Source organism: Papilio xuthus, unplaced genomic scaffold, assembly GCF_000836235.2.
Source record: "Papilio xuthus unplaced genomic scaffold, Pxut_1.1 DF825355.1, whole genome shotgun sequence".
NCBI classification, from domain to species: domain Eukaryota; kingdom Metazoa; phylum Arthropoda; class Insecta; order Lepidoptera; family Papilionidae; genus Papilio; species Papilio xuthus.
Window position 1 is genome coordinate 814,266 of NW_013533294.1, and position 17,958 is coordinate 832,223.

The window sequence follows — 17,958 nt, forward strand, 5'->3', positions numbered from 1 at the left end:
AATGTGATATAGTAGGGGGTGCATTCGACCCCCTACGCGTGTGTATTAGGGGTCTATTACACCTATTTGTACGTAGTAAGGGGTGCATTTGACCCCCAACGCATCTTGTATGTGGATGCATTCGACCCCCTAATCGTGTCTTGTAGGGGGTGCATTCGACCCCCCACATGTGATACAACTGACCTCCTCATGCATCTGCATGGCCATGTTGTGTACACTATGCTCACTGCTGTTGTACATCAGAGCGTTGGACAACATCAGTAACACGTCGCGTTGGAACTCCGCTGTTGTACTGAAAAATTAAAAAAAAAGTTTTCTAACTATGAGTTAGTGAATCCATAATAGACATTCTGGTGTCAGAAACCCACGTTAAATTATGTACATGCTAGGAATAGGGCTATGTTTAAATTTAGTAAAACATATATATATATATATTATTTATATATTCATAATGAATCGATTCTGAGTCTTCAGTATGTTGCCTTTCAGTATTTTTTAATTTATTCCTAAGCATTTCATAACCAAATATAGTCTATTTCACTCAGAGATAATGTTTAAAGGTTAAAGAATTGTCAAAACTAGTCTAGAACTCGCCCCTGTTCTTCCTTTAACCACAGGAATTTGTTTAGATCACAGTGGTCAACTAAGACCACAGCGGTTAACTAAGACCACAGCGGTTAATTAAGACCACAGCGCTTAACTAAGTCCACAGTGGTTAACTAAGACCACAGCGGTTAACTAAGACCACAGCGGTTAACTAAGACCACAGCGGTTAACTAATACCACAGCGGTTAACTAAGTCCACAGTGGTTAACTTAGACCGCAGTGGTTAACTAAGACCACAGCGGTTAACTAAGTCCACAGTGGTTAACTTAGACCGCAGTGGTTAACTAAGACCACAGCGGTTAACTTAGACCACAGCGGTTAACTAAGACCACAGCGGTTAACTTAAACCACAGTGGTTAACTAAGACCACAGCGGTTAACTAAGACCACAGCGGTTAACTAAGACCACAGCGGTTTACTAAGACCACAGCGGTTAACTAAGACTACAGCGGTTAACTAAGACCGCAGCGGTTAACTTAGACCACAGTGGTTAACTTAGACCACAGTGGCTAACTTAAACCACAACGGTTAACTTAAACCACAAAGGTTAACTTAAACCACTGTGGTTAACTTAAACCACAGTGGTTAACTTAGACCACAGTGGCTAACTTAAACCACAACGGTTAACTTAAACCACAGTGGTTAACTTAAACCACAGCGGTTAACTAAGACCACAGTGGCTAACTTAGACCACAACGGTTAACTAAGACCACAGCGGCTAACTAAGACCGCAGCGGTTAATTAAGACCACAGCGGTTAATTAAGACCACAGCGGTTAACTTAGACCACAGCGGTTAACTTTTTTTATTTCTCATCTACCTTACAGATATTTATTACCTAGACCACTGCGACACATAAAACTCTGGAATTTACTTAGACCACTTAAATTTGGCCGACAGGACCACCTTTGTGTTACACTTACCGTATCAATCCAGAGTCAATATTTCTCCTAATAGTAGTAAGATCCATTGGTCTCTTCACCACCACGCTGTATCCAGGTGCCTCTTCATCAGATATTGGACGGAGGAACAGTGACGCGTACTTATGTGCACATAATCTGCAAATAACAGTATAAATGTATGGATGGATGGATGGATAGTTAGTTAGTTACTTATCACGCGCGAAACATCTAGAATAATTATGTAATTATATAAGACTGTGAAATTGTTATATCGTCATCTCTTTCATTTCCCATTGAAAAAACAGAGACAGGTGTATGATACTTTAAAGTTATTTTTATCGGACTTTTGTAACATCCTGTAGCCTTAACTACTAAACCGATTTTGACGAATGAGGTATCATTTTATTCCTAATATCCCAAAGAGTGGCAATACGTCAGCTAGTCGGGGTTTTCTGGATTTTTTAATTAAAAAAATAAGGGTTTTTCATTTTAACTTCTATCTTGTACTATTCCTTCTAGAAGATCTACCTGCTATAAACCAGCATGACACTCTTCTTCCACAATCGATGCTGTTTCTCGGCGTCACTTGCGCTGGGTGATTCTGGCGCGCTCGCCTCCGCTGCACTTTCTGAACCAGAACATGCTAGAAGATATGCAGAAGATATGTAGAAGATACAAAAGTAGAATAAAATATAGGCAAAACTTGAGTAAAAGAGAATCTTCCATAAGGGACAAACTCGGGTTAAACAGAAACCTCTTTAAGAGAAACTCGGATGAGAGAAACCTCTTTAAGCGAAACTCGGTTAAGAGACAAACCTCTTTAAGAGAAACTCGGATTGGAGAGAAACCTCTTTAAGAGAAACTCGGATTGGAGAGAAACCTATTTAAGAGAAACTCGGATAAGAGAGAAACCTATTTAAGAGAAACTCGGATTGGAGAGAAACCTATTTAAGAGAAACTCGGATAAGAGAGAAACCTATTTAAGAGAAACTCGGATTGGAGAGAAACCTCTTTAAGAGAAACTCGGATAAGAGAGAAACCTATTTAAGAGATACTCGGATTGGAGGGAAACCATTTTAAGAGAAACTCGGATAAGATAGAAACGTCTTTAAGAGAAACTCTGTTTAGAGTCTGTGATTCGTAGAAGATATGTAGAAGATGCATAGAAGATAACGCTTTTAAATTTTTTGTGTCACCGACTCGCTTAGCATTTTTATACGAAAATTTGTGATTGGTTTGAAATATTTTAAATTAATTAATATCTTACTTTTTGATTAGTAATTTCTATTGATTTAAGTTGAATTTGGAGAAGAAAATATTGCTTATCTATAGAGAAGATAAATAAATGAAAAATTATAGTTTATGTATATTTTTCTTTAAATTAGTAGTGTTAATTATATACTTACTTCTTGATTCAGATTTCTTCTTTCTTGAATAATCGCGTTTTTTCTTGCCATCTTTTTCTTCTTCTCGGCTTAACTATAAAAAAAAAATTATAAATAAAATTTAAGTCTGAAATATCTGGAGTTGGCACACCGTTAACAAACGTACTCTTTTAACTGACGTGCCAACTTAAGTCCCCAAAATTCTAAAGTCGGGCAAAACTCTCACCTCCATTGGTGTATCGTCATCTGTCTCTGTATGAGTGTCTTCTGTATCTAGAGGACGATTTAATTCTTCTGTCTTCTCTTCTATTAATTCCTCTTTTATCATATCTTTCAAAGGTATTGAGTCCTAGAAGAAAAGTGAGAAGAAATTTGCAAAAAAAAAACATCTTACTAATATTATAAGTGCGAATGTTTAGATGTATGTTAGAAGATATCTCCAGAACTGCTGCATGAATCTTGCTGAAATTTGTCATACATATAGATAGTCTGGAAGAACACATAGGCTGCTTATTAAGTTTTTTTTTTTAATTCCACTCGGATGGAATCGCGAGCGACTGCTTGTCCAATATCATATCGTATAACAGCTTACTTCTGCATCTTCCTCTATTTTAACATCTTCTATCTTCTCTTCTTTGCTTACTTCTGCTTCGTTCTCTACAGGTTGGGTTACTTCGTTATCTTCTGGTACATTCTCTTGTATAGTTTCTTGTGGAGTTTCGATTATTTCTTCTTTCACTGTGGTTTCTAGAAATTAAAAAAGAACAAAGTAGTCCTCTTCCAATTCTCATGTTTATGAATATAATTGGAAGAGGAGATCTTGGCAGGGGAGGGGACACATCCTCAAAGTGTGCGACCCAAATATACAAATGCACATATCTGCAGGGCACGGTCACTTCGCTATTTTGACGAATTTAGGTTCCCATATCCTACTATAACTATCTATCATCTACAATTGCAGATACCTTGCCTACCTAAGAGTGGATGTACAGAAAGAGATTCCCCTATACATTCCCTCCTCCGTCAAATTCACTTTCCCTTCCCACCCTTTCCATCTTACCTGGTACAATTTCTTCTATTGTCTCTTTTTCAGGAGGCAATGGTATTTCTTCAGCTTTTATTTCTTCCACTTGTTCTTCTACTTCTTCTTTTGCTTCTAACATTGTCTCCTCTTGGACTTCATCTACTTTCTCTTCCACTACAGCTTCTGACGGAGTTTCAATGCTGGAAGGAATATTTCAGTTAAGAAGAAGTCTCTTTGGTTCTTTAAAGCAGAATTTCTTAATAATATTATAAATGCGAAAGTAACTCTGTCTGTCTGTCTTACCTTTCTTCTACTTCTTGTGTGGGTACTTCTTCTATTTGAACTTCTTCCACCTCTAAAGTCTTCTCCTCTTCAATCTCTTTCACTGGTTCCGTCTCCGTTTCTTCTGTTTCTGGTTCTTGTATTTCTTCTTTTATCTAGAAAATTATGACAATATTATTTATTTTCTACTAGCTGTAGTCCGCGACTCCGTCTGGGCGTGATTAAAAAAATCTTAATTAGAATCCTGTGTTCTTTCAGAATATGTTCTAAATTTATGCCAATTTTCAGCTTGATTCATTCAGTCTTGAGACACTTTCAAACAAACATATACATCTAAACATTCGTATTTGTAATATTACTAGATGTCGCCCGCGACTCCGTCCGCGCGGGATTAAAAATAGATGTTAGCCGATTATCAGAGCTACTCAATATGCTCACAAAACTTCATGAGAATCGGTCAAGCCGTTTCGGAGGAGTATGGGAACGAAAATTGTGACACGAGAGTTTTATATATAAGATTAAGATTTGATATTCTGAGTTCTAATCTAAATAAATAATAGACAAACTATTATTCATATTAAAGGTCGTAAATTCCAAAATATCTTACTAATATTATAAATGCGAATGTTTAGATGTATGTTAGAAGATATCTCCAGAACAACTCAACAGATCTTGATGACATTTGTCATACATATAGAACATAATCTGGAAGAATACATAGACTTCTAGTTTTTTAATCCCACCCAAAAATAGTCACAGGCGACAGCTAGTTTCTAATAAAACTGAAAAAAAAACAATTTCGATATTGTATTGTTACATACGGTGAAGGAAAACATCGTGATGCTGCACATATCTGACAAACTCAAACATATGTGTCAAGTCTTGCACTGGACCGGCATTCACTATCACATACTCTCACTTAGGGGTGGTGCAGAGTCCCTCAGTGGGGACCTAAATAAGCTGATGATTGTGTTACAAACATACATACCGCATTATCTTCAGGTTCAATGACTTTTATCTCCGGTGTCGGAAACTTCACTTCTGGGAATGCTATTTTCACTTCTTCATCTGCTACTTCTGTTTGATTCTCTTCTATTACTTCTTCTTCTTGCTACAATATTACATATATTAAGTACCTTACCCATAAACGAGAAACTCACCTAAGAGAAAACTCCATAAGCAAAAAACTCAGGTAAAAAGTAACCTTCTAAATCGAGAACAGTCAAATACAAGTGAAAACTCCATAAGTGAAAAACTCAAGAGAAAAAGTTACCTTCATAATTAAAAGTAAGGTAAGAGACCTCTCCCTCTATTTAAGAGAAACTTAGGTAAGAGAGAAACCTCTATTAAAGAGAAACTCTGGTAACATAGAAACCTCTATAAAAGAGAAACTCATGTAAGAGACAAACCTCTGTAAAAGAGAAACTTAGGTAAGAGAGTAAAGTGAGAGAAATATCTCTTGGATTCTTACTTATCCAAGTTTAACTATACATACCGTTTCCTCTTGCTCCACATTTTCTTTTTCCACCGTATCCACGACCATTGGTTCTTCCTGAAAGTTCATACATAAATCATACAAATTGAAACAACCTCAATCTTTCTATATATATAAAAATCAATTGCTGTTCATTAGTCTAGCTAAAACTCGAGAATGGCTGAACAGATTTATCTTATCTTGGTCTTGAAATATTCGTGAAGGTCTAGGGAAGGTTTAAAACGTGAGAAAATTTTGAATAATTGCCGGGAATATATTAAGTTTTTTTTTATTTTATATCTATATATATAAAAGAAAGTGGTGTTAGTTACACTATTTATAACTCAAGAACAGCTTTACTGATATGCCTGAAAATTGTTGAGGAGGTAGCTTAGAGCCAGGAGACGGACATAGGATACTATTTATTCATTTTTTTTCGAATTTATGCCTTGAAGAGCTTTAGATGGATGTGATGTGGATGGATGGGTGTTTGAAGATATCTCGAGAACGCCTGGATTTGGATTAAATTTGGCATTCTTATACAACATAGTCTGAAAGAACACATAGGCTAAACTAATTAAGTTTTTTTATATATCCACGCGGACGGAGTCGCCGGCGAGAGAGTATATAATATTTGTACAAAATATACCTTAATTTCTACTTCTTGTGTGGTTTCTAAATTACTTATTTCTGTAGTTTTTTCCTCTTCCTTTTTATATACAGGCTTTTCTATTCTGTAAATAACAAATAATATCTTACTTATATTATAAATGCGAATGTTTGGATGTTTGTTAGAAGAAATCTCCAAAACGTCAACATAGATCTTGATGAAATTTGTCAAACATATAGAACATAGTCTGGAAGAACACATAGAATATTAATAAAGCTTTTTTTTTATTTCGCGCGGACGGAGTCGCGGGAGACTAGTATAAACAAAAACTACCCTCTTATGAGTCGGGTAAAATGTCGTTTTTTTATTAAGGTAAATTTATATACATTTGTTTAGCGTTTTCATTAATAAAACAGTATATGGAGTCATCCATCCACGTCATATGTTTAAGGGATCGATGAAGTGTGTCAAATTGTGATATCACACTTTGTTCAAGCAATATTATTTTGTTTAACTAATTGTAAATTTGAAGGAAAACGAGGTCGGGGGTTCGAATCCCGCCATTCGACTATTGCAAACCATATCCTAGCACAAACCTACAGCTTAGTTGGAATGGTAGAAGAAATATTAGTAATTTTACAAAAAAAAATCTGCTAATATTTTTATAAGAAAAAAGTTGTAAGGAATCGAAACATGTATGGATGGATAGAAGATATTTCTCCAATGTAACTCACCTAGCTGCAGTTTTATGCATAGACGCGACAGGAGGAATGTGAATGTCTATGTCTCTGAAGGCATACACATCTTCAGCTTTAATTTCTATGTCATCTAAGTCCACAGCTGGGACTGGAGGAGTTAGATCTGGTGACGGGGTGGATGTACCTGCTAAAAATCACATATAAAAACATATTTAAATAAAAAATCAGGGCAATTCGCGGTGTTCCGGTTACGGAAAAAATAAATTTTCTTATTAAAGAGATAAACTACGACTCTTTTTCATATAACCAATTATATTGCAACATAAAATATAGTTTCAAATCTTACTAATATTATAAATGTGAATGTTTAAATGTTATTTTAGACTATTAGTATTAGTAAGAATCATTTAGCGCGAATGATTTACTTTCGTTACAACGTCAAGTATCAGAATGTATCAGAGTTAGAAGGTATCTCCAGAACGGCTGCATTTCGCTGAAATTTGTCATAGATGTATAACATCTGGAAGAACACATAGACTTCAATTTTTTTAATCCGCGATAATTTTAATGCACCATATATTCTCACCTTTTAATTGTTGTTCAATTTGTACCAGCTGACTTTTAATATGTTCGATTGCTGCGTGCTTACTTTCTTGAGGACTGGATCCGCCTTGAGGCTTTTCTAATAACATTGATAATGTCGGAGCACCCGCAGACGGAGACATTGTATCTGTGGTGATATAAAAGCTCCTTATCGATATATTTGTTTATATCAGTATTTCCCAAAGTGTGCGATAACGCCCCCTCGTGGGCTGCAGGTCTTAAGTTGCGGGTTATAGTAAAAGTTTCGTTTAGAATTCTCCGTTAATATACATATATAGATCACAATAATTAATTAATTTAATTTGTAGTTATAATGGTTTTTAAATATGTGAAAATATGGGGGCGCTAAAAAAATATTTATTCCCAAAAGGGGGCAGTAGACAAAATAAGTTTGGGAACCACTGGTTTATATGATAAGGTAGCAAACGAGGTGGCCACTTAAATGACATACGCAGTTGCAGATGCGTTGCCTACCTTCGACCGAAGACGCACAATAAGGGTATATTTTCCTTTCTTATGCGTCCACTCCTCTGTCGAAACCACTTCCCCTTTCCATCCATTTCTCTAAGGAGAAGGGAGGAAGGACTACTTTTAAACGAATTCGTATGTCGCGCTTTAACGCCAAAACTACTGAACAGATTTCAATGAAATTTAGTACACAGGTAGTCTAGAGCCTGGGAAAGGACGGGCCACTTTTTAACCCGAAAAAGGGGTTGTAAGAGGGTTGACAGACTGTTTTTTTAGAGCTAATACCTTGAAAATTCGTTCAAAGTTTGTAAAATAATTTAAAAACCCTTTAATTCCTTAGAATGTCACATTAAATCTGCTTAAGAAATTTTAAGATGTAATTGTATAGAATAAAATATTAAATAGATTTACTATTTAAAAAAAATACTTAACTATAGTAATTTAAAACAAAAAAGGTTACAGCTAAACAAAATAATTAAATAAACATAAAAAGGTAAAAAAAAGTAAAAGCATTTAACAAATTGTCGTTGGACCTCAATGGAATATCATAAAGTAACTCCTAAAAGATTTTGAGTATGTTGTTACGGTGAAGGAAAACATGGTGATGCTGCACATATCTGAGAAACTCAAACATATGTGTCAAGTCTTGCACTGGACCAGCCTTCACTATCACATACTCTCACTTAGGGGAGGTGCAGAGACCCTCAGTGGGGACCTATAACTTGATGATGTACATACCAACAGTATTAGCTGGATGTGACATATGCTGTGGAATCGTCACCACAGGTGATGATTTGAGCAACGACGTTAATAACGGTGATGAAGGTTGAACGGGGGAACCTAAATTAAAAAAAAAACACCAAAAAATTACAAAAAAACACTATCATATTGTAGATTGCTGTCATATTAAGCAAATTTAAATATTGATACATCATCAAACTAACCTCCATACATACATCCATACATATGAGTCATATCAGAAAACAATCTCTTCTCTAGTATATACTCTTTCATACAATACTTTCATCTGTCTGCCTCTCACTTTGTAAATAAAGGTTTCTCACTAAGCAAAGTTTCTCATTTATAAAGGTTTCTCACTAAACAAAGTTTCTCATTAATAAAGCTTTTTCACTTAGCAAAGTTTCTCATATATAAAGGTTCCTCACTAAGCAAAATATCATCGCTTACGAAGGTTTCTCGTTTATCCAGATTCTATTTGCTTATATAAATATCATTAGCAACTTAACTTAAAATAATCGACTTTGTACACAAAAGAAAAAAAAAGCAAATAAATAAAAAAAATGTCAAACTATAACATTACATTTAAATAATTAACTCAAATTTAATAATTATTACTACCAAGTACTACTTTTTACCTTAAGATTAGGTTAAAAACATACTAAATGATTAATATATTCAAATGACAGGTTTAGAACTCGCAACAAGATTTTGAGCCTAAGACTTTAATTTCTAGACTATTGGCACAACATACCTGATCCTGGTGATTGTTGTCCTGGTCTCCATGCTCTTTCAGCACGGTTACGTCTTTCCTCTCTTTCTTTTAATAATGCAAGCCGTCTTGCATTATCTCTCTCTCTCGCACGCTTCTCTGCTTCCGTTGCATTCCATAGTTCATGTACTCGTTCATCCGATGTTGTTGGATCTGATAGCTCTGTTATCTCTTTCTGTTAGAGCAAAAAAAACATAATTAGTAGCCTATGTGTTTCCAGACAATGTTCTATGTATGACAAATTTCAACGAGATCCGTTCAGTCGTTCTTAAGATACTTTCAAACATCCATCCATCTAAACATTTGCATTTATAATAATAGTAAGATTATAAGGTAGCAAACTGCGAAGCGAACATAGCCTATAGACATTTGTAATTGCAGATATATTGCCTAGCATCAATCAACAGAAGAATGGTCGCACGGAAAAGGAAATTTCCCATTTCTATATGTGAAATCCACTTCCCCTTCACACCCTTACTTAAGGGTACGCACCCTACGTAATAATCCCGCCATACAGACCCGCAGGCGACAACTACTCTACGTATCTTACCTGTAAAATAGTTTTTTGAATATGCGATATTTTATTTTAATAAAATTTACCTGCGTTTGTTCGTATTGTTGTGTAAGTTCTGCTATCACTTTATGTATTTCTGCAATACGTTCCTGTGTGAGTCGCTTCAGGATGCTTTCCTGTGGGGTCTCCACCGCACCCTCCGAGCTCCGCTTCTTGCGCTTTGGAGTCTCAACATGCTCAAGTAAGGCTCCATACTGTGCTGCGCAACTGGGGGATAACAAAAAATTTGAGATGAGTACCATAGATTTTTTTTAATTCCATGCACACATAGTTGCGAGCAACGGCCAGTAAGAATTATTAGTTTCGGATTCTTTTCTGAGTGTGATTTTTATAGCTTGTGTTATGTGGTTATAATACTACTTATTACACACAAGGGCTGGAAATTAATTGAATAACATCATTCATCTAAATTGTTTTATTTATTTAGGCTACAGATTACCATGTACTTGACATACACACAAACCCACGTACATATTGACATATAATAACACGATACTAGCTATTTTATACCATACTGCGTAGATTATTTTAAGACAATTCAAAACTGTCGAAATTTCTATTAAAATTTAATTTTTAATTGTGAAGTTGGATTTAAAATATAAACATTTAATTTACCTTTTCTGAGAATACCAATCGGGAGGTCGGTTCGGCTCGCCTACAGTCTTTAATGCGCGTGAAACAGACATCCAGTTTTGATCGCCACTCCTAACAACGGCTGATGCTAGACATAATTGTTCTCGTGTATTCCAAGTGTCTAATGGTACGCGCTTTAATTGCAACCTTTCTTGTAAAGAACTCATAATTATGTTTAGGAAATAACAAATATTTCGTTTTTGTGGCTTTTGTAAACAATTTCAATTGTCATTGACAATGACTTTGACATATTAATTTTTTTTAAATCAAAGAGTAAATTGGAAGTGTAAACTCATAAAGTATAAAAATTCTTTAGGATAAGTAAAGGTTTTATCTCAAGATTTATGTTAACATCTGGCACCCTATAGGATTCCCAGGAAAAAAAAACATCTCACATGTTGCAGAAAACCTATAAAGTATTTTATTTAGCGGTGTAATTGTTGAGTTCGCGATAATTTGACGTCATCATCATCAGCTCACGTCCCCACCAAAGGGCTCGGAGCCTACTTAAGTTAGGGGTGACTATGCCATAGTCAACCACGCTGGCCAAGTGCGGGTTGACTTCAGACATATCTTTGAATTTCTTCTCAGATATGTGCAGGTTGCATCACGATGTTTTCCTTCACCTTAAGGACGTCGAATAAATGTACATATTGTTAGGTTCCTTCGTGCCTATTTTATAATTATATAGTCATTGAGGGCGTAATTCATGTAGTAATGGTATTTGCATTGACTCAAGACTAGTTGCGCAATTGATTAGCTTCCTTAAACTTAATAATTTACTTTTATTTGTATCGAGTTGAAAATACATAATTGTTTTAATCATCCGTAAATTAATCTTAACCTGTTTTATGATTTTAGATTATATTGTTGAATCGTTACTAAATGTTTTACTATTTTAATACGACAACTGAACGAACGTCCGGTTCCGTTGGATTGGTCTATAGAATAAACGTATAAATGTGAAAACGACCACGGAGACGGATTCATTCGTTGAGTAGTCGACAACCGAAAAGCACTCGAAGGTGATAAGTATCGGCAATTGACGTAATCATTCTAAAAACGGATTGATGATCGATGTTGTGGAGCGAGTGATTAAATAAACGAGTGCAAGGAATATTGTTGTTTGAACTTTTGGTCATCCCCAAAAATATGTAAATGGAAAATGGAAAAACATTGGTACATGGCGGGATTCGAACCCAGACCTGAAGATTACAAGTCAAGTGGTAGACCCCTGAGCCACCGACGCACTGTTAATTAACGTGGTACATGTATAAATCTTGAATATTGTATTTAATTTTATACAAAAATAATTCCGTGGTGGGAAGAGGCGACGTTGGGCAAGTTGGTGGTGTTGGCGTGGATATAAAATGTCGCAATATCAAAGAAGATAATGGCGCCAGTAACAGGAAATGCTATATTTCTGGTCTATATTACTCTTAAGGTAATTTATAAAACAGGAAAAATAGCTTTATTTAAGTCTAAAGAATTATCTCAAAACGCTCAACAGATTCTTCAATTTGTCGCATGGTTTTTAAATTTTCCTTTTTTCGTGGTGGATTTGAATTTTCTATATTCCGTAAGGTTTTTGAAACTGTTTTCTTCTGTAAAATTGAATCTTCTTTATTTCGTTGGGGTTTAGAATTTCGTGTTTTTTTAGATTTCATCACAAATTCATCCCAAAGTTGATCTGATAAAGATTTAACAAGACTATTTGAGAATAGATCCAGTGCTTTATTTATGGCTTTCGATTTTATTTCACTTTTCAATTCTAAGTCTTCGTCTGCTTGTTTATTATTTTTAATTGTTGATTTTTCTATATTATTCTTTTCCTTAACAAATCTGCGTTTGGTTGTTGTAGTTTTAATTGATGTAGAGTTTCTTTTATTTTTTTTAAAGTTTGTGTTAAGTATAATCTTTTTAGTTGAGGTTGATTTGACTTTTAACTTTTTCTTTGACTTTGTTTTGTCTTTGGAGTTTGTTGTAATTGATATTTTATTCTTTGACCTCGTTCGAAATGTCGATACCACTGTCGGCATATACTCTTTGACTGTCGAGTTCGTTTGGAATATTAATTTGCTCTGTGTATTCGTTTTAAGAAAGTTTTTCTTCTTATTTTTACCTTTCGTAGATTGTAAATAAGCAGATCTAAAATTACTCATTTTCAATTGTTCCGAAATTGATTCTGAAGATAGATAATTAATGGTACAAGTAATTTTATATACGCAGTTGGTTTGAAGGAAAAATAATATATTATTAGGGTTCCGTACCTCATAGGGAAAAAACGCAACCCTTATAGGATCACTTTGTTGTCCGTCCGTCTGTCTGTCAAGACCCTTTTTCTCAAAAACGCGTGAAGGTATCAAGCCAACCCAATCAAAAGATACATCCGTTTATGTCGCAAATTTTCGACATTCGTATGGGAATCAAAACCTATAGGGTATTTCCTTTGAACTTAAAATTTTGAAATTTGGCACGAAGCAACATCGTAAAACACAGATAAAGGAAAAATTGCGAAAATAGTAAATTTTTAGTTCCATCGTATAAAAAATATTTTTAACAATTTTAATTGCGTAAAAGGCTACTTCCAGACGACCTAGAATCTTGTTTAATTTAAATTATATTTTTACCTTTAGCTCGTGTAATGCTACGGTGGTTGGTGGATCGAAGATTTTTTACTTTTAAATTACTTCTTTGATAATTAGAAATTTCAAAATCATCTAAACCATTCCCTTCAAAGTCGGTACCTCGAAGATCGTTTATTTTTAAACGGGCACCTTTTACTATCGTATTATCATCTAAAAAATATAGTTTGATATACAATAATTCTCAATTAATTTTAAAAGCAATAACTAATACTTACACATAATAAGAATGAAGAATATGGCTCTACTGTATAATATTAAATTAAATTTCCATGTCACGGCCATATTTAACAATATAACGATACGATGAAATGAAATTAACAAGTTCTATTGAATTTAATACACCTATAATGTTTTTAAAAATTAATTAACTACTTAAAATTTTATTAAATTATACTACGTAAGACGATTAGGAATTATAACCTATAATAACCTCGTCGTTGTAATGGATTCGTTATTTTTTTAATATCATAAAGTGGCAAACGAAGCGAAGTGATCGTTGCCCATAGACATACGCAATTGCATATGCCTACCTTTAATCAACAGAGGAGGGGATGCCGAGCAAAGAAAATATTTACCCCTCCCATGCATCTCATCCGGAAAGTCCACGTCCACTTTCCATCCTTTCCTTATAAGAAAAAAGGTGTGTCCAGAAACGTAGTGTTATTTGTCTCGAGCGTACACGCCATAAGTACATGCCGGAGAGAGGGGACGTCAGTCGATGTCAGACCTTTGGACCGGCAACATGCGTCGGTATGTGAAGGAGCCAAATATAACGCAACGAATGCTACAAGGTGGATTAGCGCGTTTAAACAAACTTTTCTGCTTTATAATTTATGGTTTGGACATGTTATTAGGAGGGATGATGATGATATAAGCAAAAAAGTAATGAGATTGAATGTAGTGCTACAAAGGTAGAGGAAGACAAAAAATGTATGGAATGACTGTGTGAAAGAGGATATGCGTAAGAAGGGGGTAGATTCGGATATGACGGCTGATAGAGATGTATGGAGGAGTACATACTGTGCCGACCCTCGATAGGGATAAGGGCAGGTTGATGATGATGATGGTGAATATTAGATGTTGTTAAATTTTATAATTATTGCAGAGTTTCTTATGATTTTTAATTATATAATAAATGTTTAATTCTCTATAGGACTTTTCTATCTAGAAATCCTTTTAATACTATCGTTATTTAGGATTGGGATTAGGACAAAATAATTTGGTTACTTTTCTTAACATTTCGATGAAAATAATACACATTTTCTCTTGAAATTTATATTTTCTTACGTAATTGCGAATCTTTTTTATCAAATTTACACTTTGGATCATCTGAAAATGAGAAAAGCTATTAAATCTGTGGGTACTTAAAAACATTTTATGACTGATTATTAAGAAAAAAGTAAATGTAAAATACAGAAATTGGAATAAATTTATAATAAATTAAGCAATCTTAAGGGACGATAACGATTTTTTTTTATTTAAACGTAAAACAACGAGTTTAAATAAATGAGGGTAGTTTAAAAAATCTTACTAGTATCTCCTTTCTCTCGACATCGTATAAACTTTAAGATTATATCTTCGTCATTTGGATCTTTCTGTTTACCTTTTGTTTTCATTCCAGTTAAAAATGGGGCTGATAAAATGCAGGGTCGACGAGAAACTAGTTCTAATTCTAGAAATAATATTGGCCTTAATAATGTATATTTTAACCTTGCATATGAATATTTTATCAATTAAATACTAAATTTTTTTGTTATATAGCCAAAATTTCATATTGTAGGGTAGTACAAAAAAATATTGTAGTTAATAATTAAAACCGCAGACACATTTAACTTTAACTTACTTAACAGTAGGTATGGATGTAGGTAGAAAAAAATTGTAGGGTAGTCTAAAATTTATCGCAAAATTATAATATGTGGGTACTTTACAAATTGGCTTTACTTACTCTCTTCAGGATGATTACAACTAAACAATCTAAGATGGCAGACGCTTAGAAACGTTCTATAAACGCCCGCTTTGCAGCGAGCACATACCATCACCTCGCGAGCCGGACATTCCGTTGGACAGTCACTATTTTGTGTCTCGTCTGTATTTAAATCTGCTAAAAGTTAAAATTTTAGCATATTAAAGACCATAATGAGAAGGTTTTCCCTTCCGATGCCTCCTCCGGTAAATCCACATCTCCTTCCCATCCTTTTCTTTTAAGGAAAAAGGACTTACAGTGGTAGAGGCAGCTTAAGAATCTTCACACGATGCAATACCACGACCACACAGAAGACACGCCTCAAGTGGAAGAAATTCCGCGTTTCGTTCTCTTTCCCTTCACACCTATTTCCTTATAAGTAAAGGATGGGAAGTGGAGGTGGAAGTGGATTTTCCAGATGAGAAAATATTATCTTTCGGTGCATCCCTTCTTCCGTAGATTAAAGGTTGGCAACGCATCTGCAATTGCGTATGTCTATGGGCAACGATCACCTTACTATTTCAGCGATTTCAGGTGGTCGCTCGTTTGCCACCTTATGATATAAAAAAAAAACAAAATTGATATGTTTCCACTTGACGCCTGTCTTCTGTGTGGTCGTGATATTGCATTGGACGAGGCTACTACTTAGGGTACTTCAAGAAGCGAGCGCATCACATCTCAAAGGCCGACTCCTCTGATCTTGCTGATGTCCATGGTCGAAGAACACCTTGGTGTTCCCGCTGCTCGTTTGCCCCCTCCTCTTTTAAAAAAATCATTCCAAAGATGATGCTGACTCTACCAATGTTTAAAATATTCAAGTACATACAATCACTGCTATCTGTATTTGGTTTCTCTTCTTTTACACTGACTTCATCCAATTCTTCCGTTGAACTGTCTATTTTAGCATTCTGTGGTTCTATCTCTTCGTTTCTATCATTTGCTTCTAGACTTGTGGCATTTGCTTGATCGTATTCTGGTGGTGAATACTGTAAATGTACGCCATCTATATTTGGTTCTTCGTCGTCGATACCTGCTGTTTTTGTTATTTTTGTTTCCTCTTCTGATTCGCTATGTTTTAACCCTTCTTTGTCTATATCTACATTCATAACATTGGCATCGTCTTCATCATCTTCACCATCAACTTCAGCTTCACCATCATCTACAGCTTCACCACCATCTTCAGCTTCACCATCAACTTGTTCTTCACCGTCATTATTTTGGTCATCATTGGGTCCATCTAAGAGAGAGTTTTGCAAACACCTTAATTTAACAAAAAACTAAAACGTAAGACGCTCAGTGGTTGAGCTCTAGTAATCTACAGATCTTAGATCCAGTCATTTAACAATGTGGTGATCTGACTATTATTATAAATGTGAATGTTTAGATGTATGTTTAGATGCTTTTGGAAGGTATCTCCAGAACGGCTGAACGAATCTCGCTGAAATTTGACATAGGTACAGAATATAGTCTGGAAGGTTACAGAAGCTACTATTTTTTTTAATTCCGTGCAGGCGACATTCGCATTCGTAATATTAGTAAGATTGTCTTTAAAATAAAAAAAATTATAACTTACCATCATTAGATCCTGCATCTTCTGCAGGCTGAATTTCGTCCTCTCCATTTAATTTAAAAGTCATCATCTCTTGAGCACCATCACCTAAATTACCCTCGATACTAATATTTATTTCTTCAACTGATTCTGCATTCAATCTCTCACTTCCTTCCTCTGGATTTTCTTCTACGTTATCTTCTTCTGAAATATCTCTTCTCTGTGGTCCAAAATATAATTTACTGTAGTCGATTTTGTTTGATTTATATGGAATTTTATGTCTTCGAGATTTTACTACTAATTTATTCTTTGATGTTTTTGTTGCTGCAGTAATAAATTGCTATTATATTTTATCAGGCGTATTATTTTACAATTTAAAATAAATATGCTGTATATTTTACTAAATATTAAGACTTACCAAATATTATAAGCAATTTTTAAAGAAAACTTACCAATTTTGGGACTTCTTTTTGACCTTTTATTGTCTTTATCACCTGATTGATAAAATTAACGTAAAAAATTATTTACTTCTTTCAACACGAAAAGCAAGGAGACGATGTTTAATATTGTTACATATTACACGATTAATTTTACTTGCCTTGAATTGGAGGTTTCTTACAATTTTCCATTGGCACTAAAGTTGCTTCTAAACCTGTGAAATAATTATCAATTATGTCGGATTAGTCATTAAAACATTTTTAATTCATAATTTTCAAATATTTCTAAACTATACAGGTTATAAAATTGGAATATCCTTATGTAAAATGCTTACGAAAATATATATTTTTTAAAGTGGCCTGGAAATCCGCTTTTGTCCCGGGTAACCTTCGACATGGGTGAACTAATTTGTAAGGATATTTTTTTAATTCCTAGCTAATAAAACCATTAGTAAGATTATAAACAAACGAACACAATATATGTCTGACATTTCAAAGACCACCACTGTAAGTTGTCAAAAATATTTTTCCCGCCATAAATTACTTTAAAAATTAAAAAAATTACCTTCATGACATTTGACATAATCGATTTCG

General features: G+C 34.5%; 3 protein-coding genes across 3 annotated transcripts in view; all 3 read right to left on the reverse strand.

Annotated features, from left to right (window-relative positions):
- The window catches only part of LOC106126030 (Bromodomain containing 8), an 11,781-nt gene extending 778 nt beyond the window's left edge, over nucleotides 1–11,003 (reverse strand). The window contains exons 1-17 of the mRNA XM_013323484.1: nucleotides 10,750–11,003; nucleotides 10,161–10,341; nucleotides 9,543–9,735; nucleotides 8,789–8,890; nucleotides 7,566–7,709; nucleotides 7,016–7,166; nucleotides 6,321–6,405; nucleotides 5,693–5,749; nucleotides 5,186–5,308; nucleotides 4,219–4,352; nucleotides 3,952–4,115; nucleotides 3,484–3,638; nucleotides 3,118–3,240; nucleotides 2,913–2,985; nucleotides 2,035–2,149; nucleotides 1,528–1,662; nucleotides 183–292 (exon numbers count right to left, since the gene is read on the reverse strand). Of these exons, the coding sequence (XP_013178938.1) occupies nucleotides 183–292; nucleotides 1,528–1,662; nucleotides 2,035–2,149; nucleotides 2,913–2,985; nucleotides 3,118–3,240; nucleotides 3,484–3,638; nucleotides 3,952–4,115; nucleotides 4,219–4,352; nucleotides 5,186–5,308; nucleotides 5,693–5,749; nucleotides 6,321–6,405; nucleotides 7,016–7,166; nucleotides 7,566–7,709; nucleotides 8,789–8,890; nucleotides 9,543–9,735; nucleotides 10,161–10,341; nucleotides 10,750–10,934 (2,230 nt within the window). The 5' untranslated portion in view covers nucleotides 10,935–11,003. The remainder of the gene's footprint in view (nucleotides 1–182; nucleotides 293–1,527; nucleotides 1,663–2,034; nucleotides 2,150–2,912; nucleotides 2,986–3,117; nucleotides 3,241–3,483; nucleotides 3,639–3,951; nucleotides 4,116–4,218; nucleotides 4,353–5,185; nucleotides 5,309–5,692; nucleotides 5,750–6,320; nucleotides 6,406–7,015; nucleotides 7,167–7,565; nucleotides 7,710–8,788; nucleotides 8,891–9,542; nucleotides 9,736–10,160; nucleotides 10,342–10,749) is intronic.
- A 1,137-nt stretch (nucleotides 11,004–12,140) lies between these two features.
- On the reverse strand, nucleotides 12,141–13,708 carry LOC106126000 (uncharacterized). The gene is made up of 3 exons (XM_013323422.1): nucleotides 13,631–13,708; nucleotides 13,398–13,565; nucleotides 12,141–12,952 (listed from the first exon to the last, which is right to left on the reverse strand). Exons 1-3 carry the CDS (start codon nucleotides 13,695–13,697, stop codon nucleotides 12,249–12,251), a joined length of 939 nt encoding a protein of 312 aa, XP_013178876.1. The 5' UTR covers nucleotides 13,698–13,708; the 3' UTR covers nucleotides 12,141–12,248.
- Nucleotides 13,709–14,688: 980 nt separating this feature from the next.
- On the reverse strand, nucleotides 14,689–17,599 carry LOC106125971 (uncharacterized protein DDB_G0290685). Its single transcript, XM_013323385.1, has 7 exons — nucleotides 17,526–17,599; nucleotides 17,380–17,421; nucleotides 16,952–17,251; nucleotides 16,205–16,615; nucleotides 15,361–15,516; nucleotides 14,947–15,087; nucleotides 14,689–14,744 (listed from the first exon to the last, which is right to left on the reverse strand). Exons 1-7 carry the CDS (start codon nucleotides 17,554–17,556, stop codon nucleotides 14,689–14,691), a joined length of 1,137 nt encoding a protein of 378 aa, XP_013178839.1. The 5' UTR covers nucleotides 17,557–17,599.
- Nucleotides 17,600–17,958: the final 359 nt, after the last annotated feature.